Below are 21,575 nucleotides of genomic sequence, written 5' to 3'. Positions count from 1 at the left end.
ATTTACTTGTGCAGGCTCTGTAAAGGCACTAAGACTTTCATGGAGGGGGATATTTTACTCAAGAAATCAGGTTCTGAGCTAAACTGCTGAGAACAATAAAATGGAAAATAAAATGACACAGACCGCTTAGCAAACTCCTGTCGATTTTCTGGATATATCTAGTAAGGAATATACCTTTGGGAGATCTTTCTTCACAACAATGTTTGTTTTGCATTGCCAGTTTCTTCAAATATTAATTACATTTTTATTATACTTTAATATGGCACTTTTTAGACTAACTGGTTAAATCTCAATATGGAAATGAACTCCAGGTGAATCATCTTCCAGAGATCTGAATTAATGAGATAGTAATGACTCATCAAAAATATATATTTATTTTAGAAAACTTGCACTTATTTCACAGTTATTTTATACGTGTCAGAATTTAGTAAAAAGAATTTGTCAATTTTATTTAATATGGAAGATCTGTCAAAATTTCTAATGCTTGAGAAGTATTGTTAGTAATAGAAAACAGGGGTTTTTTTTCATTTTGGTACCTATAGATGGGAGAGATGCACTCTATCTAGCAGGCAAATTTTCATATTGCGCCCATTTGTGTATTTTATAATACTTATTCCTGCCATGAGTGCAGGGGACTGGACTAGATGACCTCTCAAGGTCCCTTCCAATTCTATGGTTCTATATTGTAGCACTCAACTCTATTTGATTTTTAGTACAAATGCTTCAGTCTAGCACAAAGCTAATGACTTTAAATCTTTCTTTTAGGTTCCAATATATATTTTAGCTATAGGTCCTAAGATCGTTTCACACTAATATATTTCTAGTCCAAAATTCAGTATTATGAAAAATTGTTATTATGAAACTGTTCATTATGAAAAATTGTTTTATAAATCTGAAATTAATTTAAATTCTGCTTTAAAGATTGATGTTTAGTTTGTGTTTATTTGTTCACATTGACTTTTCATAATGTAGAGCAAACGTATAATATATTGAATAAAATAAAATGTTACTCTGTGAGTTAAAACATGCAACTCTTACTCATGCAAATTGCATTGACTTAAACTACCCACGAATTCACCCACCATTTAACATGGTGATAATGATGATGAAAAAAGTGAATAAATTCTGTGTTTATAGCTAGATGTTTATTTTAAAGGTGATTTTTTTTAGTGATTGTTTCATTTGAGACATTATAATCTGATATTTGCTCTGTTTCTGTGAGTAATTTTGTGAGGATGTTTTTATTGCCCTTGTGATATCTCCTATTGAAATGTCTATCATTTATAATCTAGGTGACTGTGGAGACCATGTTGTCATAATAAACACAAGACACATTGCATTTTCTGGTAACAAATGGGAACAGAAAGTATATTCTTCTCACACAGGGTAAGTGTTCCATGATTTGAGAGTAAATGCTCAAAAACGTTAGTAGTAGAGATTGATGGTGAAGTCCATTTTGCTTTTAAGTAAATTCATTAACTCTAAAATGTGAATTCAAAGGAAATTCCTCTTGTGTGTTATAAATCTTGTGTTCTGTTAAATGTCTCTGTCTTCCCTGGCACAATATGTATTGGTAGGGAAATAATCTGAGATACAAAATGTCAGAAGAAGGCATAAGTTAAATTTGCCTAGCAAAACAATCTTACTGGATGGAGGTGAAGCCAAAGAACGGGAATATCATTTTAGTTAAGTAGCAAAACGTGTTTGTTCTTGGTCTAAAACACTAAAGAAGCCAGCTAAACCAACAATTTTTAAGAGGAGTGCAGAAGTCATCTTGAGTTATGTCAGTAGACCAAAGGGCAAATAGCAAGATCAAGATCATTTTCCAATGCAAACGGTTTAACTGAAAAAAGATAAAGAAGGCATTCTGATGTTAAGATTACATCTGAGTGATTTAAACCTCTCTAAAAATCAGTGAGAAAACATTTAAGACATGAGATATTATGGAGACAAAGTTGATGTATATGCTTCAATAATGATTATTTCCCAAGCTTCTGTATTTAGCACTGGCAGGAATAATTTGTTTCTGGGTGGAATTCTGATCAGTCAGTCAAAGCAAATAAAAACGGTTGCTCCCATATTTCTAACATGACCACAGTAGCTGGTTTATCTCTAATTATTAAAATCTATTCTGAAAATGAATAAATTGTGTGGAAAACATAAAAGTGGAGTTGAGGGTGTTAGTAGCGGGAGGGAATTGTAGTAATATTGAAATAACTGCAGTTTTCAGTGAATATTCTAAATGTATTACTTGTACTGACATTGATATTTTCAGTTCTTAAGATTTTATGATGTTGGAGCTGATCCGTTGAAGTAATGGAAAGTCCCTCATTGACTTCAATAGGCTTTGGACCAGGTCCATAGTTCAGATCAGTAGTTGGAAAAAATACCAAATTTGTAGGACCTGATAAGATTTATAACAGCAGTAAACCCAACATCTTCCCCTATAAGGCTTACAATCTAGGTAAATGATAACTTGTAACCAGTGGACAAGACAAACAGAAGAGGATTGGGGAACAGAGGGCGACATAATGAAAATAATAAGCTGTTTGTTGGGATAATAGCTTGCACATGATGTAATTTGCAACCTGCCTAGCTGTGATCAGCTGGCCATACTTTTTTTTTTTTAGTTCAAACCTTTCAGCATTGTGTACTGATCTGCTTGGATCCTTGCAAGCCATTTATGTAAAATTTATAATACTCAGGTAACATGTTACAAATATAATTCAACAACGAGTAATAGTGAAAAAGTGTTTACAGAATCAAACACTGTATTAGAAAAAAATCTTTGTCTTTTTCACTGTTTTATTTTGTTTCACTGTCTTAATGTTAAATATGATCTTTGGATGTTTTTTAGTTATCCAGGTGGCTTTAAACAAGTGACAGCAACACAACTTCACCTAAAAGATCCAACAGCAGTAAGTAACCTCTTTTTCATTTTAACTTTTGCTTTCCTTGGTTAATTTACGGGAACTATTTCATCATAAGACTTGCTGTTCTTCTGATGGACAAAAAATTAAATCAAGCTCTTCCATTTGCCCTTTCACCAAACCTTACTTAAAAAAAAAGAAAGAAAGAAAAAAACACTAGTTACTACAAAGGTGGAAAATAGAAATTTTGGTGTTTAGCTTGTAGTCGAGATCTCCTGACTGACCAGCTACTCTCTTCTCCATTGTATCACTCCTTTATTCTGAGTTCTGTCTTCCCCTTCCCACCTTTTTCTTCATGTATTCACTCATTCACCTTCTGCTCTGTGCTCTCTCTCCTCTTTGGTGTGGGTTCAGTTCAGCTCATGCTTAAATGCTCTCCTGAATAGGGATACTTTACTGGTGGCCTAAATCTGGTGTCACTGTGTCTGATTCTTCTCATGACTTATCTTTCTCTGTTCCTTCTTTCCTCTTTGGTTTTTGTCCTTTTCCCTGTTTGTCTCTCCCCTACTCCTCCTGTGGTGGCCTCCCCAGCCATATGATATAGGACACTGGTGGGCAACCTGAAGGCCACATGCAGCCCATCAGGGTAATCTGATTGTGGGCCACAAGACATTTTGCTGACGTTGATCCTCCGCAGGCACGGCCCCCTACAGCCCCCAGTGGTCGTGTTTCTCTGTTCCCAGCCAATGGAAACTGTGGGAAATGGCGGCCAACACATCCCTGTAGCCTGCTGCTTCCTGCAGCTCCCATTGTCCAGGAACGGCAAACCGGGGCCACTGGGAGTTGTGGGGAGCCGTGCCTGCGGACAGTCAACATCAGCAAAACGTCTCGCAATCCACAATCAGATTACTCTGATGGGCCGCAGGTTGCACACCACTGGTATAGGAACACTGTTTATTCTTTTCAAATATAGCCAGGTTTACTGGTTAAAGTGAATTAGAATTCTGCTCTTCTTGAGGTGGGTGCATCAGACCGAGTGGGGAGTACTCTGCTTCTTGCTCTTACATGCACTTTAGACAGCACGAGAAATGGAGTGCAGACCAGAGATCCTTCACCAGAACTCCCTGCTGTGGGAGTAATGCCTCTATACTCTGAATTACCATTTCCAACCTACTACACAAAACTAGAATAACATATGGGGAACTAGTCAAGAGGGTAAAACAGGTTAATCTAATAAAAAATCAGCGAGATGGTAATTGCTGTGAAACTAATGTATTTTGTATTAACCTTTAGTATGGAGCTAAAGTGTGACAATTTTAAGGATAATTATTTCAACAAAATATTTATAATGCTGTGCTTCATAGCTAAAACTCTGGTTCACATTATGCTATTCAAATGGGCAAATCAAGGTTTTTAACTTGGTTCATTTTTGCTGACTGCCTTCAGTTTTAAAGATTTGACCTGTTTCATAAATCACCCACCCCAAGCCAGTCTTAGCAAAATTGTACATCGCTTAATAATCCTAGTCATTTCTTAGCAGCCAGAAGGAATAGTGCTGATTTTAAAAAAGAATGCAAGACAGTACACCTTCATCTCTCTCTTGCAGTGAAATTCAACAGTGGATTCTACTGATTGATTTTTAGCTGTTTTCCAGTGGTATATCCTGAACATATGATGTATCCAGGAACTGAAAAATGTTGATCATGTTGAATTTGGGCCCCTGAGTAAAATCTGGGTTCAGTGTGTAATGCATAAACAGGATATTACTACTTCTGCTGAGGGAGAAGATTAATAGGATTAATTGATAGCTTAATATTATTGATTGCCAAGACTTTCAAAAAATGGAACCCTAACTGTGGATTTATGCATTTAACTTCTGGTTCCTATATTTGAAAATCTTGCCTGCTCTGGATATATAGATATGAGCTTTCTGACACTAACTTGGGAAAAACATATTGGAATCTATTCCCTTGCTTTTGCTGAGAGTTGCAGACATGCAGCGCCTCTGAGGATTAAACCCTGGGGGTATATCTACACTGCAATTAAAAACCCACGGCTGGCTCATGCTAGCTGATTTGCGCTCATGGGGCCCTGTTCAATTGCGGTGTAGACGTTTGGGTTCAGAGTAGAGCCTGGGCTCTGGGACCCTGTGAGGTGGAAGAGCCCAAGCCTGGATGTCTGCACTGCAGTTGAACAGCCCCTTAGCCCGAGGCCTGTGAGCCAAAGTCAGCTGGCATGGGCCAGCCACAGGTAGGTAACTTCTATATAGACATACACCAAGACACAAATCCATTAGGGCCTGATTAAAAGCCCAGTGAAGCTAATATAAAATTTCCATTGACTTCAAAAGGATTTGGCTCCAGGACATTTATATAACTAATTTTAAAACACTTGATCTAGTCACACCATATTATGCATCTGTTGAAATATTATTGTTTATATTGCAGTACCATCTAGAAGATACAGTTATGGATCAGGATCTTGTTGTGTTTGGCACTGTAATATACAGACCAAAAAGACAGTCACTGCCCCCAAAGAGCTTTGCTGCTTGTAGTCAGTTGTCTAATTGTACTCAATTAAAGCAAAACTAAAAAGCACTTAAAGGGAAGGCTCTAATATATCTGTACTGACTTCCTAAACTATTATTAGTTCCATGTCTAAAATCAGTTCTCAACTTTACCATTTTTGTTTGAACTTCAGATATTAGTAGCTGTACACTGGGAGGCACTATAGCCTAATTTATTTGCAAGGGCCTGAGAACTGAATCCCTTCTGGCATTCACTCTGAATTTTGCTTTTCTTGCCAAACTCCCATTGTTCCCAGAGATATTCATCTAAGACAAATTCAAAGCATTAACAATAGTTAAAACATGTTTGACAAAGACTCAGCAAATGGTGATCAAATTCAGAACTTCATCTTATTTACCAAGAAAGGTGTTCTTGTGTAACAACCCTCTAAGGAACTCCAGGGAATTAACTCACTCTGTGTTCAAAGCAAAAAATCTAATTAGATGGTTAGAGAGATCAGGAAAAGATCTGATTTCTGTATTTGTCACATTAATAATTTAAAATAGTAGATGGTAGTGTAGAATGCCAAATATTCTGTCTGTGTAGCAATTCTTATAGATCGTTCTGATCTTGATAAGTTTAGTGTACCATGATGGCATAACAAGCAATTTATCTGCAACCTGTGCAAACAGTAACATGACAAAAAATAATACAGTTAGCTGAATGTGCATGAAACTGTTTCTGTGAATAACTTGGAGGTGTATTCTAATATTTTTACCTGCATTTCACAGACAACAATATTTTGTAACTTAATGAAATGGCAAGGATGAAAGGCAGAGTGGTCTAGTGGCCCAAGGACAGGACCTGAATTATGGGAAAAATCTACAGATACTACCAGATTATACTCCATACTGAGTTGGTTCTGTGATATTCATTTATAGTTAAGAATCTGTCAAGATTTGCTTCTGGTAAATTTAACTTGAACGGTTAAATTTTGGAAGTGGAAAACTGTGCTAATTCGCCATTTATTTTGCTATAGATGCTAGATATTTAAGAGGACATTTCATACTGTAGATGTAATAAAGGCAGCCAAGAAAGATTTTTTTTGTCTCAAGGGAGAGTAGAAACTCTTTACCCTCCACATTCTATTAGCTCTCTTTTTTTCCTAAAACTGTGTCCCTGTTACCCACTCACTTCTCTGCCTGCTCCTGCTTATACTTCTCAGTTCCTCTCCCTCCTCTTTTCCTAGCTTTGATCCCTTATTTCTTTCATTCTCTGCCCTTATATTTTTTGTCGTTCTGCTCTTCCGATTGTCTCTTTACTTAACCATACTTTGTTGTTGTTATTATTTGGATGGTCTCTCCCCCGCCCAAACATTGACGTTCTCCATGCTGCTTCAATACAAGGTCTTGTTTAAACAACGTATTCTAATCAGTGCTTCACTTAGTATTCCTTGGTGAGGGTACAGAATTCCTCTGGCCCTGGAGTCACAGAACATGCCCCTCCAAAAGCAGTCAAATTTAAATGCCCGTGCATGCCTATGTGTTCTGGTTTTGGTAGGAGCCACAGAGAAATGGCAAGTTAAAGCAGCAAGTGATCAGCCTGCCTTCATTTTACACCATTCTGATGCATGGCAGATCTAAATTGGCTCTAGAGGAATTGCAGTAGATCGTCAGAGTAACAAATAAATTGTTCTCTTAATTCTCTGGATAAGAAATTTTAATGACTCCTAAATTGGCCTGTCAAGCTTAAGAGAAACAGTGATGAGGTTGCCTTGAGGCAGATCAAGTCTTTCACATTTCAGAGGAATTCTACTGGGGAAAGCCAAATGAAGCAAGCAAGTTTCTCCTCTATGTTCTGAAACAGCCCAAGTGGCTCTGAGACATCTTAATCTGTGTATCCCTTTTACTGTCAAAATCTTAAGAAAGGAGGGATAGCTCAGTGGTTTGAGCATTGGCCTGCTAAACCCAGGGTTGTGAGTTCAATCCTTGAGGGGGATATTTAAGGGTCAGGGGAAACTGTCAGGGACAGTACTTGGTCCTGGTAGTGAAGGCAGAGGACTGGACTCCATGACCTTTCAAGGTCCCTTCCAGTTCTATATTTTTTTTTAAATATTTTTATAACCTATTTCCAACACTTCAGATCTGTAATCTTCTTGAATTTTTAGCTGCCAAGCATTTTGTCCCAGTAGATGAGCATCCACCCTCCTTAGCACAGAGAGTTTCCTATGCAGACAGTCAGGCTGAACGCCAAAGAAGAAAGATCCTAGGTCTCTCCAGCCACAGAGAGACTTAAGGCTTGTCTTCACTACCATAAATCAATGGAGGAGTGCTCTCCCATTGACTTGAATACTCCACTTCCCCCAGAGGCAGAAGCTATGTCAGCGGGAGAGCATCTCCCACCAACACAGCATGGTGTAGACACCACTGTAAGTCGATCTAAAGCTGTGTCGACTTAAATTACATAATTTATGTAACTTAACTAGCATAACTTAGATTGACTTACCTCCCTAGTGTAGACCAGGCCTTAGGCCATGTCTACTATCCTAGGGAGCTTACAGTGGCATAGCTGTACCCATGAAACTGCGCTGCTGTAAGATCACTCAAGTAGCCACTCTATGCTGATGGGAGAGAGCTCTCCCATCGACATAATAAAACCACTTCAACGAGCAGCGATAGCTATGTAGGCAGGAGAAGCTCTCCTGCCGACATAGCACTGTGCACAATAGCACTTCTGCCGGCGAAATGTGCAATGCGCGGGTGTGTTTTTTCACACCCCTGAATTGCATACGTTTTGCCGGCATAAATGGTAATGTAGACATGGCCTTGATCAGACCATCCCCAATGTGGTAAGTTGAGAGATTTATCTTTGGAGCACAGGAAGGGAACTCCTCTGCATTTTCCATCCTTATCTGGAAATGAACTTTATTTTTATATGCTTCCGGGTCCCAGTTAGATTCCAGACAGTTAATTCTCAACAAAGTAGATAGAAATCAAGAATCTCTTCAGTTTCCAAGAAATCTTATTCAATCTGTAACCTGAGTTACTCTGCAGAAGTCTTTATGTCAAGTCAAAAAAGAGAGTCTTTGGAGGACTTCTAAACCCTTACAAGCATGTTCCTTGACTTGAATGTTCTGGCTGTCTTTAGGAGTATCTTTCAGGCAAGTGACAGTCTAGGAACTCCTTCTTCCTTTAATTGGAAGCAAGCTTTCAAAAAATGAAAGATAGCAACGAGCCATTTTGATTAGCAAGTAAATATCTGGATAGTCATACCCCTTCATCACAGTCTTCTTCAGATCTTTGGATGGATGACATATTATTCAACAGAATAGTTTTGATCACAGCATCTTTGCCATACAACTTCTTTCCTGAACTTTCCACTTGCTGGAGCTATGAAGTACCATCATTATCGAGTGAAATTTAAGTATTGCTAATATTTCTGTTTAACAAATAGAGGAGAATGGCTATTAACTTGTGAACCTTTGATTTAGACCTTTTTTCCTCAAAGACTGATCTCTAACAAGAGAAAAATAGTCTCACGGAGTTATCACAGTCATCAAGCCTGTCTTGGCAAATTTTTGCCTCCAAAACCAGGTGATCAGATCTGTGTTTTAAAGTAACCATTTCTAATTCTAATGTTTTTAGTTGTGTCTTCTACACTGGCAGTTTTAGCGGTTCCTTCATATTGGGCTTATCCATATTATTCAGGAAGTGTTTAATGAAGAAGAAATTACCCTTTCACTTGACTTCCTTAGATTAAGTGCAGATTGTTGGACAATCCATGGTTTTTGTTAATAATACATTTCTTCTCTAGTTTCAGTGTGATAACCTCCTGTTGCCATAGTTTTAAAATGATTTCCCTCTTCTTCAGTTTTGTGTTGGTGAATCAGGTCATGTGTAGTACCACCTCTGATTTCTTCTGGGACATATGTTGGAGACAACTTTAATTTATGCCAAGGGAATGCATTTACTTGCACATTACTGGGCCTCCCAAACTATGTCCCTATTTTGCCAGGGTTGCCCACTAATTATGCTGACTACCTGGCTGCACACTCCCAGCCTTTCCAGTGGTGGAGTCTCTGCCTGCATGGGGTCCTGTGTCAGGAGTAACACAGCTTCTGCTGATTTTATCCTGAGCTGCATCTAGTGCTTCATCTTTTATAAATGAGTGAAAACTGAGTTAGAGCAGAATCTTTCTGAGCTGAGCAGTTTAAACTGTTCCTTTATTTGTTTGCCAATCTTCTGGGCAATTTGAGCAAAGAAAATTGCTTTAGGATTGTTGATTTTTTTAAAACATTTTTGAAAGCAAAAAGCAGAGAGATTACAATAACTCTTCAGTTAAAGTCATCCCAGTTAACATTGTCTTGCTGTTACATTGCTGATCAATTAGAGAACATGCTCGTTTAAAGTTGTGCAAAGCTCCCTTATAATGTTGTTTGGCAGCCTCCTGCTTTGTCCACTGCTTGCAGGAAGAGCAGCCTGTTGCAGCTAGCTGGTAGGGGCTTGGAACCAGGATGGACTGGCAGCCCCCCTGTCAGCTCCACGCTCCCCTCCATTCCCTGTGTGGCAGCTACCCAGCAGACTAATTGCCTACAGTTCAGCTATCTCTCCCTCCTCTGCCATGTGCTGCTCCTGTCCTCTGCCTAGGAGCTGCTCCCAGGAGCCTCCTGCTTGCTGTGAAGTAGTGGGGAGGAGAGGGGGCTAATGTGAGGGTGTCCCCATTCCCTCTGCTCCTGCCCCCCCACTTACCCCATCCATGGAGCAGGGGGGTGACACAACAGGGCTCTGCTGTCTCAACTTGCTGATCTACTTAAAAAGGCAATGTACTTAGAGTGGTGTCAGCGTACTTACAAGAGCAATGCATCTCTCTCTCACACAGGGTGTGTGTCTGTGTCTGCCATGCTGTCTCCTCTCCCTCCATTCTGGCTGGCTTGTGGTGTGAGGCTATATTAACAACAATGTATTAACCCTTGGGGGCTCAGCCCAGTGCTAGTTCATCATTTAGCAGTAAGGCATTCCCTGGGAAATAGCCCACCCTCTGACTTCATCACCTCTATCAAGTTTCACAATCATCATTGCTGTGTGCCGTATTAAATTGTTTGTTTAAAACTTATACTCTCTGTGTGTGTGTCTTTATATATTTATTTATTTATTATATATATCTATCGTTCTTTGTCTGGTGAAAAAATTTTCCCTGGAACCTAACCTAACTATTTACATTAATTCTTATGGGGAAATTGGATTCGCTTAACATCATTTACCTTAAAAAGTCGCATTTTTCAGGAACATAACTACAGTGTTAAGTGAGGAATTACTATATGTCCTTTCTATTTGTTTATTTGCAAGACACAGATGTTTGGAACTCAAAGGCAGTTTTTATAAAAATAAAACATATAGACATTTTAGTTCACTTGCATAATTATTGTAAAGTTTGAGACCAGAATTGTGAAAGTTTTATACCTAAAGTTTGCCCCATACATCTTTTGAGGTGCCTAAAAATGGAAGTGGCTAGACTTTAAAGCAACTGAGTGCCTGCAACTCCCATTGACTTCAGTGCAATTTATGGATGCTTTGCACTTTTTCAAATGAAGCTACTTTTGGATAGGTGCCTAAATATGGATTTAGGAGCCTAATTCAGCCACCTTCGTTTGAAAGTTTTGGCCTGAAATAAATATTCATTTAAAATGTCACTATATTTTCTAATTGAAAATATAAGCAAAATTTAGTTGACACTGTTTATTTAATCATTTCAAAAACTTCACATGAAAATTAGTATAAAACAAGTCTAAAGAAGTGAGAAGTACTGTATGTGAGTTGGCCACAGTTTTTAGAGGCTGTGTTGCCTCTGGCAAAGAATTAGTGGTTGACAATTACTCAGAGCACACTTCACCTACTAAGAATAATTATAAAACAGGACAAGGTTTAACACTGGCAATATGCTGTGAGGAAGCCTGCAGTGGAGTCATTACCCCAATGTATGCAGCTGCAGGTGTTAAAATAAGGGAGCTTAAAACATTCTTACCTTTTGAATGTTACTGTATTTAAAAATCACTTGCATAGACTTGTATCTACATAATGATTACCTTTTGGAAGAAAAATCTGGAACAGAAATCCTTACAGTTGGTCTTTGAAAGACTATGCAGTTTGGGTCAGGGAAGACAAGGAGTAATTTTAGGCTAGTAATACACACATCAAAAAGCTATTTGTAAAACATCAAACACGGAGAGTTTTCTTTTAAAACTGTGGGGAGAGGGAACAGTTTTTAATAAACCAGAGCAAAACTTTGAAGCCTAGATTAGTAGGGACATAAAACTGAGTATGCTATGGTTTAGGGACAATATTAGAACGGGATCAAGTATCTTAGAAATTTGAAATACTCTCAGCAAGACTTCACAGGTGGTTTGATCTCTGGTTTGGTTGTGGATGAAAACAAATTGCTTTTACTATTTTTAATCTGTTCCTCATTCTGAGCCTGATCCTGCAAAGTGTGGAAGGCTCTCAATACCTTTCAGGATTGTGCTCTCTGAAGGATATCAGTTTAAAGTACTTCAGCAATGCTAGAGTTTTAAATAGTTGTGCAGAGTAGTAGTGGGGAGTGAGATGGGTTGGATTGGGAGTTAAGTACAATTAATATACATAAATAAATAAAAATATTCAAATATCAGGGAAGTGTTAACAGAAATCAAACACTCGAAGCCAGAGTGATGCAGCTTCTCCTGAGTCTTGAAACACTTCCAGTGGAACCTAAATAATTAGAAGAGAAGCATTATGACTAAGCAGGAAAGAAAAACAAAGAGTTGGTATGAAGAGGATATATGTAAATTTGATGTACATATAGCTCTGTCTAATCTAGTAAAAAATCCCAGATATCCTGAAATTCTCATAGATTCAATACCCTTTAGCTGAATCTTTCATACCCTGCATCCTTTGTGAAGGCTAGTCCATTCAGCTAAATGTGATGTGAAGATACACTGCTAGTGTTCTAGGATTCTTAGCTTCTTAGTCACTTCCATATACCCTCCAATTTCTGCTGCTCTTTTGACAGTTGCCAGAGCCTCTGGCCTCTTGGAATGGTCAGGCTGCACCTCAAGATGGCGGTGGAGCTCTTGCCTGTGGAGGGAGGAGTTGAAGCAAAGTCCAAGATCTGAAGGAATGGGCAGGGGGAAGCCCAGCCTACCTCTTTCTCAGTGTTTCTGCTCTTTTGGCATGTCTGCTTGATGCTCAGATGTATATTTTTTTCATAATATATATGTCTCTTCCAGATTGTTAAACTGGCTATTTATAGAATGCTTCCAAAGAACCTGCACAGAAGAACTATGATGCAAAGGCTGCACCTCTTTCCAGAAGATGTAAGTCAGTAGCTGTACTTGGGTATGTTCTGATTTCTCATGCTTTGAGGAAGTGTAGGTTTAGTTATAGAAATATCTCCCTTCATGAGAAAAAGCAGCTTGTTTCTGTTATAGCTAAAGGCAGTTTGAATATTAATGTTTTTTCTTTATAACTTTATAAAGCTCTGAAGATTGTCATGCACTGGAAGGCTTATTGTTCTGTATTTTGGCTAAAACAAAGGGCCTTTTACTGTACAAGATTTTCCTAACTGGAAATCTAGATAGAGTACAGTATCTGTAAACTTTGGTTCCATGAACTGTTTTTCAAAATTTAAGGCTTGGTCTACACTAGAAAATTAAGTCAGCTTAACTAAGTCACTCGGGGGGGAATCCACATCCCTGCGCGACATAATTAAGTCAACCTATCCCCCAGTGTAGACAGCGCTAGGTTGACAGAAGAATCCTTCCGTTGATCTAGCTACCAACTCTTGAGGAAGTGGATTACTTTCACCAATGGGAGAACCCCTCTCGTCACTGTCGGTAGTGTCTACATGGAAGCACTACAGTGGAGAAGCTAAATTGTCAAGCATAAAAATGAGTCTGTGAATTCACAAGCCATCGGAAAAAGTCTCCCAAAGTTATTTCCAGAACCCCAATAAAATCTCCATAAGCTACTAAGAATCTTCTGTTTAAGGTTTTCCAAGCTTGCTTCTCAGGGAGGGATAGGACTTGCTAATTTACATCACAAAGCATAATGCATCCATATAGGTGGGATTTTGAGCACAGCTGCTCCCAAACCAGAAGGTACTCATTCACCAGACTACACCACTAATCAGTATGTATATTAACGTTAGGTTCTGGGGTGCAATCCAGACCAGTGAAGGGTTGTGCCACTGTCTGACATGTAACCCTGAGTGCCTCAAAATGCTCTGCTCTGTAGCTCTTATGGCTGGATGCTTCCAGCCAGTGTACAAGCATGCCCTGAATGTCTTTCTGTTAAGCAGCCCTGATTTAGCACTCTGATTCCAGCAGCCTATTTGCGACATCACCGCCACACTTTGGTCTCCCCCAACTTTGGTTACACCGGGCAAGATGATCCCAATACCTCGCAGTCCTGAATTTTCCCAAAACTGTGTGCTCTGCAATGTTCATCCCTCTCTTCGACCATTCAGAGAGAAAGTCAAGTTCATTTGTTTCTTTAAAGAGACAGTACTCAGCAGCTTGCCACATTAACTGGCATTAACTTCACTTCAAATCAAACACAGCACTAGGATGGTTTAGATTAAAAGAAAAGCAAGTAAAATAAAAGGAGATGGGATTTTAAGTGGGTCATGTATAAAGAATAGAGTTAGGAATGGTTACAAGCAACTAAAAGTGAAAAATGCTTTCTAGAGGCTAAGTCTTAACAAAGCAAACAACAACTTTGGTTCAAGGTAGTTTCCTTACCAATCTACCTACCAGTGAAATGGCTGACCAGACCGTCAGGATCTCCCACAGAGTCCAAAGTGCTTGGTTCCTTTGTTGTCTAAGGTGAAAGATAGTTTTGGGTTCTTCACCCATTTCTTTTATAGTCCAGTGAATCTTTGAAATGGATTCTTTTGAAGGTTACCCCCAAAAGTAAAGTGCATTCAAACTGGGGGGAAGATGACATGGAATCTGGTCTTGAAGGAAGTTCCATGCTAGTTTCTTCCCGCTCTGGTGTTTGCTAAAATGCATATTGATCTGTTTACTCAAATCTCCTCCCCTTGCTATGATGCTGAGTGATTGTCTCCTCCCCTGGTTGGTTTGATGGTCCTGTTTTATCTTTTATGTAAATTGGATTTCCATTGTCTTTTAATATACATTGGAAATACCTTCCAGGTGGCACAACAACATTCCTTCATCTAGGGTGTGGGTAATTTTAGCCCTGCCTGGCATATACACTTTGATAACATACTTTTCATTATGTATGTAATTTGAACTTCCCCTCCATACATACACCACACAATAATGCCAATGATCAGTATATTGTTAGCTTTCTATTGATATCTTACACAACACCTACTAGATACAGGTAATAGCATTAGCCAGTTGACATACATTCAACTGGTCAGGCCTACTGAAATTCGCTACCAAATGCCAATGAACATCTTGCAGATGCTGTTAGGGTCACAATTTAAAATGTTGTTCCTGTACTAAGGGTAATTGTAATAGTGTACATTGTGCTTGGGAGGCAATGCACAGCAGCCTTACACTTGAATTTTATAAAAATGACATTCTAACAAATGAAGCGTGTATACTCAGAGAATATGAGAGCGGTGATCAGGAAAAAATGCATATGTTTATTCTGTACACCATCTTTTCCTTTCTCTGTCTTAAATGAAGTAGAGATGCATGTTAGTGAAAGAGCTGGAATATTACTTTCCGTATGAGGTATTTTAAGTCAAGCAGTGACCCATACATATATTGTGAACATGCCAGCTATGGTTTCTGGGGAAAACACAGAGCCTGATTTATATTTTCATTTTTGTCAAGGTTATAAGCCAGTAGCGTATATACATCTTTTTAGCAACAATATGTGAAGCGTGTGACTGTGCTTTATTGAATAAATGCCAACACCTAGATCGTTAGTGCTTAGCGTATGCACTATTGTCTTGGGGTACAATCCATAGAAAGCATAGCAGTAGAAAGAGATTTTTTTTTTTTATTGGCATTCTGTGTAGCAGAAGTGTGGAAAAGTAAGCTTGACTGTGAGCTGGATTAAGAAGATCAAAATCATAGTGTGTACATACCTTTAGTGTCTGGTAACATCTATCCCCCTCCCCCATTAAACAGTTACATAGATTATTAAGACCAGTAAAAGTATTAATCTCTTGAGTTTCATTTCTTGGAGCAAGCTTGGAGCAGAAATGAAGGGTTGACGAGTATGCTGTAGTACATAATGCTAACTGACTTGTATCTGACTGTCTTTGAGACTACTTCTGTCCTTTTGGCCTTTAACCTTTCACTTCATCAAGTAAGTTACTATTGTCTGAAATTATTTTGAGATGCTTTTGCCATTTATTCCCAGGTTTGAACTCCAGTGAATGGGTGACAGGGCTCTTTTTCTGAGGAACTCAGTCATGCATCTGGTGGGAATGGAGTTCTGTCTGGTCCTGTAATTGTATTTGGGGGATTTCTTTGTGTTATATCGTTTAACTGTTGTCTTTTAAAAATATATATATAGGTCAACACTTTGGATTGGTGTGTTTTGTTGATATGTTAGTTACAGTGAAGATTGTAGACAGCTTTTCTGGATATATGTTGTTAGGTTCTCATGCTAAATGGTCTGTATTATATTTCTTCCAATTCCAGCTCAGCTAGAGGTACTAACATTTATTTTGCAGTGGTCTCAATTATGTTGATTCGATGGATTGATTCATTTATCACTGAACCCACTGAACTTGTGGAACAATGTTCTGAAAAGCTACCTACCTACACACAAATATTTAGGTTTCCTCTTTGGAATTTCAGGGAAGATTTATTGCTTAAAAACTGGAAAGCCGAGAATCATTTATTATCTTCTGCCTCAGGTTATCCCAGAAGACATACGTAATAATCTTGTAGAGGAGCTTGCTCAGCCACGCCAAATCCCCAAAAGGCTAGATGAATACACACAAGAAGAAATAGATGCCTTCCCAATGCTCTGGACTCCGTAAGTATCTTAAAAATCTTTTAAAGGACATTTATGACTGTAGATGTCATGCATCAACCTTTAAAGAAACAGACGAGAAAAAGGTTGATTACCCCTCTGAGGCATGTCAACTTTTCATATTTATAAAATATATAGTTTTGTGTTCAGTTTATACGTTGTTATGTATCAGAGGGGTAGCTGTTAGTCTGGATCTGTAAAAGCAGCAGAGAATCCTGTGGCACCTTATAGACTAACAGATGTTTTGGAGCATGAGCTTTCGTGGGTGAATACCCACTTCGTCAGATGCATGTAGTGGAAATTTCCAGGGGCAGGTATATATATGCCTGTTCAGTGTTGTCCTGGAAGTATTCTTCGAGTCGGAGACGGTGAAAGTAGGCTTCCAGATCGCCACAGAACTGTATCATGTTGGTGGGAGTGGCAGGGCAGAAAGAGAGTCCCCGAGATAGGACAGACTTTTCTTCTGGGCTGAGTGTGTAGTTGGATAGATTGACGATATTGCTGGGTGGGTTAGGGGTACTACGGTTGTGTCCCCATGTGGCAGGTAGGAGTTTAGACAGCTTACAGTCCTTTTTCCTTTGTAGAGAGGTGAAGTGAGTGCTGTAGATCTCCTGTCTTATTTTAGTGAAGTCCGTTTTTATGGAAGTTTGGTTATTAATGAAAGTCTCCAGGTTGGAGAGCTCTTTTTTGATGTTTTCCTGTTTGCTGTATAGGATGCTGATCAGGTGGTTCCTCAGTTTCTTTGATAGAGTATGGCATAATCTCTCACTGTGGTCTGTGTAGTATGTAGATAGCAGTGGATTTTTTACCTTTAGTCCATTTGGTATGATGTCCATCCGTTCGCATTTGGAAAGGAAGATGGTATCTGTCTGTATTTGTGCACGTTATGATTGAGTTATGTTTGGCTTCTTTTAGGCACAGATTTTCTGTTTGAGGAGGAAATATCTATAGTGGAAATAGAGCTTAGTGGCAACTTTCCCCCTCTCTTTGTTTTAATATAAAGAAGTGGGGCTGCAAATTGTATCTGCCCATTCCTGGTAAATGTAGTGGATTCTCATTCATAGAGAGAACTCCCTTAAACTGCAGATTGCATTGTATTATACACTCTTTAGACATAGCTGAAAGAAGCCTTAACTCTTTATCCTATAAGGTGAAATAATATATACAAATAAAATGTGATTTCTCTCTGGATATTGTATATGGGGAAAATTAATTTTACTAAACCACAGACCTTCAGACCAAATGTTTGGCAGAAAGCATGTCATTCATTCACTTTTGATGAAAACTTCCTTTTCCATGAAGATGTGTTTTTGTTTTTTCTTTTCCCCACAAAGTGCAGTAATACGTATATTACATGTCAATGTTAAAGTATGTTTCAGGTACTAGATTAAAATTCTGGTGAGAAAATTCTAGTAACGTTGCAGGGAAAATCATCCCTACCACCCCCTATTCTCTGTCTCTTTCTTTTTCCTTCATAAAACTCATATTGCCCTGCTTGTCTCCTCAGGCTTTTTGGTCACAGTGCAAAAAAGTTGTATATCAAATTAAACTGTATGTTAGTAAATAGTCATTAACATGAAAGGAAAAACAGTATTATCAGGAAAGAGTGTGCTGCAGGGAAATGTTACGACTAAATTATGGCCTCCTGTCCCTTAGCCTGGCGGGCGAAAGAAGCCCAGGAGTAGGGGAGGCATGAGATATAACATCTGCAAAACTCCCAGGTTCCCAAAAATCTCAAGTGTTTACACTTCCCAGGTCCCCCACCATTGGAGCCTAGTTACAGGGGAAGTGTTCAGCAACTTGCTCCCTACCCCACCTATTTAACATCTTGCACAGATCTTGATCTGAATATCCTGAAAGGTGCATTTACTTTGCAGCAATAAGCTATGCTAATTTTTGCCCTAAAAGCAAATAGGGACTGAATTTATCCCAGAATTAATCCTTGATGTATCCATGAACATACTAAGAAGCTTGTGTGGAATATACCAAAACTTAGTGAGACAAAATATACCTAGGTGTATGTATATGTAGTTTAAAAAAAAAAAAAGTCATGTAGTCCTTTAATTCAGATTTACAACAGGTGAATTTTAATATTGGCAGTGTACATCCAGCAGTCACTAATTATTTCTTTATTAGCCTGCTTTGTGATTTAGGAAGTGGCTTGGTCTTGAGGCAATGAATGCGAACAGATTCTGTGTTTTGAAATGTAACTTCTTGGGAGGATTTAAACTACCAAATTCAATGTAAAGACAACATGGAATTACCAACTAATGTAAATATCACTGTTACATTCATGACCAGTTAAACTCACTGCTATTCCTAATGTTGCACCTTTGTGATGCATTACTGACTGTGACCCAAGTCAGGATTAAAATCCCAGTGTGCTACGCACTATATAAATGGATGTGAAGAGACAGTTCTCTGCCTTGGAGAGGTTACAATCTAATAAACAAGCAATAGAAGAGACTGGGGAAGACCATATTTATATAGCCTAGTCATGCAAATGACATGATGGTTCCAAATCATTCAAAATGGCAGGGGTTTTGTTTGTTTAATACAGTGGTTCCCAAACTGGGCTTCTCAGGGAAAAATTCCCTAATAGTGGACAGAGCTGTCCCTAGGGACCTCAAACAGCCTGGAGCCCGTAGACTTCCAAGAGTTAAGCGGATCAAAGGAAGCACATCTGTTACACTGAGATTTAAACTTCAAGACTCTTTCTAAGAATGGAAAGTGAGGTGGAATATTTTTTGCTGTTTTTAAAATTAAATAGGCAGCAAGTATTGTTTTAAAAATTATTATGAAGCACAAGTTTAAGCTTTGTTGTAACGTGCGTTGGTTGCCTGGACTGCTCAAGACCTGAATGCTTGTGTAGGAGGAACTCTTTGAGTTGGCTTCTTAAATACCTTCATGCTGTTTCGCATCTGATACTCCTTGATGAAACATAGGAGCCTTGTCTTATAACAGGCTTATTCAAAGTGATACAAGCTACGACGGTGAGATCTTGGAAGAATGTTGCCATTTTCATAATGTAATAAAAATACTGTAATGATAAATAATAATTAATAATAGTGTGTAATAAGCATGTCCTAAAACCAATTTTATATTTCCAAGATCACTGCTTTTATAATTTATACTTAAGTAAAGGAGAAAATACCTGGAAATTTCATTTTTAGGAGGGGGTTCACGAGACATGACATTTTATTGAAAGGGGTTCACAGGTTGTTCAAGTTTGGGAACCACTGGTTTAATATATAAATAAATATGAGTGATTCCCTATCTCAGCAAGCACTGCAGGTCCTCTAACTAGCAAGCATGGAATGCTGGGATAGGGGATTGCTGATGCTTATTTATATCACCACTATAATTTTTAAAAGATGATATTGAGAGGCAGCAGGCTGCCAGTGCTCTTTAAAAGCGATATTATAAACAGTTACTCCTCTGCATAGTCCCACACTTGGTCTCATCAGTAGTCCCACTGGAACCAATGAGAATGAGCATTCACATGGGAATAAATAATTTGCAAGATGACACTCTTAAACAGTATCAGCTTGTTTTGTTGGAAAGCTTGGGACTAAGTCCTGCAAAGTGCTGCACACTGCTGTCAGGTGTTGATCACCCTTTAGTCCTATGGAAATCAGTCCAAGTTGAAGGCAAAGGGCAGGCATGTTCTTTACTTTGTAGGGGTGAAATCCTTCGTACTTATGCTTTGACACTAGTGTGTAATGGACTTACTTTTAGTTCTAATGTTTGAGTGATTGCTGCCGATCCTTAATACTGTACTGTAAATGTGATTTAGATTGTATTTCTACTTAGTAATGATAAAGCATTGGGTAATGAGCAAAAAGTCTTTTCAAGCAAAGTAGTTAATTGAAAAGAGAGGAGGAAATACATTTTAAAATAGAAAGTTCAAAATATGTAGAGGCACATAACAAAATTTGGGTTATTGAACAGAAGAGAACATTCTACTTCACAAAAATAGTTCCATCAGTTGCTCCTTGGTATAGAAAAGGAAAGGCAAACTGTTTAAAAATATTTTATTTTTATGAGTAAGAGAAAATCATAGTTTTTACCATGAATTTAAACAAGGAAAAGTCAAAGTTTAAATTTATTCAATCAGTATTTGCCATCCACAAAAAAGTGCATATTTTCTATATGATAATGCACATGTAAATGGGAATATTAATCTGTCACACTAGACAGTAAATGCAAAACAAAGGATGGAACTTCTCCAAAACATAATTTAATATTTTTAAAGAATTACACATACCCTTGAAAAATAGGACTACATAATATAAACTGGACCTGTGAGAAGGATTAATTTGTATACTGAGACAGGCCTGCACAATTCCCATTACATACTCATAACAACGACCTAGCAATGTACAATTAAGAAATCACATTAATAAGTAGTAAAGATTTCTATTTTTTGTTTTACATCGATATGTAGGATTTGTATCCAAGTGGGGCAAATAATCTAGTAACATTCCAATAATTATCCAGTATGGGGAGATGTTTTCAATTGAAGCATGTATGAAACTTCCAATAAAAATAATCAGTTACCTTTGTAAATTGTACATACAACAAGAGAATCGATCCCATTAATCTAGTATAGAACACAGTGTAGAAGGGAATGAAGTTGTGTGTGTGTGTGTGTGTACATGAAACAGACACATGGAGCTGTGTAGGAGCTTTTGCATGTAAGTTATAAAGATCAGAATTTGATTTCTCTTTATAGAGTGTTTGCATTCTTGTATTTTCAGGGGGTGGGAAATTGGGAATATGACATTGTAACACTTATATTTGTCACATCTTATTCCAGTTTGGTAGTGGACATATAGCTGCTGTTCAGTGACCTGTATAAAATTATTTGATGTTCCTAATGAGTGAGCTACATGTTCACTTGACTTGCAGCTGCCCCTTAACACTGGAATTTAGTGTACTGAATTCCTAGTCACTGAGCTTTTCTTAGCTGTCAGAACCTGTCAACTGGGGGGAGAATTGATCTTTGTGGACTTCACACACGAGGGCACTAGTAGTGGAGAAATAGTTTCCCATTACTACTTGTTCCCATCACCACTTCCATCCACGAAGTGCTCAGACCATTTTAGCATAGTATGTTGGACTGCTGCAGCTTCTTTAAGGCAAGCCAGCGGTATCTTGTGGTAGATAATATCATATGCTGCAGAGGGGCCCAGGGGGAT

General features: G+C 38.3%; 1 protein-coding gene across 3 annotated transcripts in view; it reads left to right on the top strand.

Annotated features, from left to right (window-relative positions):
• Positions 1-21,575, top strand: part of MRPL13 (mitochondrial ribosomal protein L13) — a 50,416-nt gene that overhangs the window by 11,589 nt on the left and 17,252 nt on the right. For all 3 annotated transcript variants that reach the window (XM_032777232.2, XM_075063205.1, XM_075063206.1), the window contains exons 3-6: positions 1,293-1,386; positions 2,858-2,918; positions 12,639-12,725; positions 16,256-16,377. In XM_032777232.2, the coding sequence (XP_032633123.1) occupies positions 1,293-1,386; positions 2,858-2,918; positions 12,639-12,725; positions 16,256-16,377 (364 nt within the window). The remainder of the gene's footprint in view (positions 1-1,292; positions 1,387-2,857; positions 2,919-12,638; positions 12,726-16,255; positions 16,378-21,575) is intronic.

The sequence above is a fragment of the Chelonoidis abingdonii genome, chromosome 2, assembly GCF_003597395.2.
Source record: "Chelonoidis abingdonii isolate Lonesome George chromosome 2, CheloAbing_2.0, whole genome shotgun sequence".
Lineage (NCBI taxonomy): Eukaryota > Metazoa > Chordata > Testudines > Testudinidae > Chelonoidis > Chelonoidis abingdonii.
This window is presented reverse-complemented; position numbering and strand designations above follow the sequence as displayed.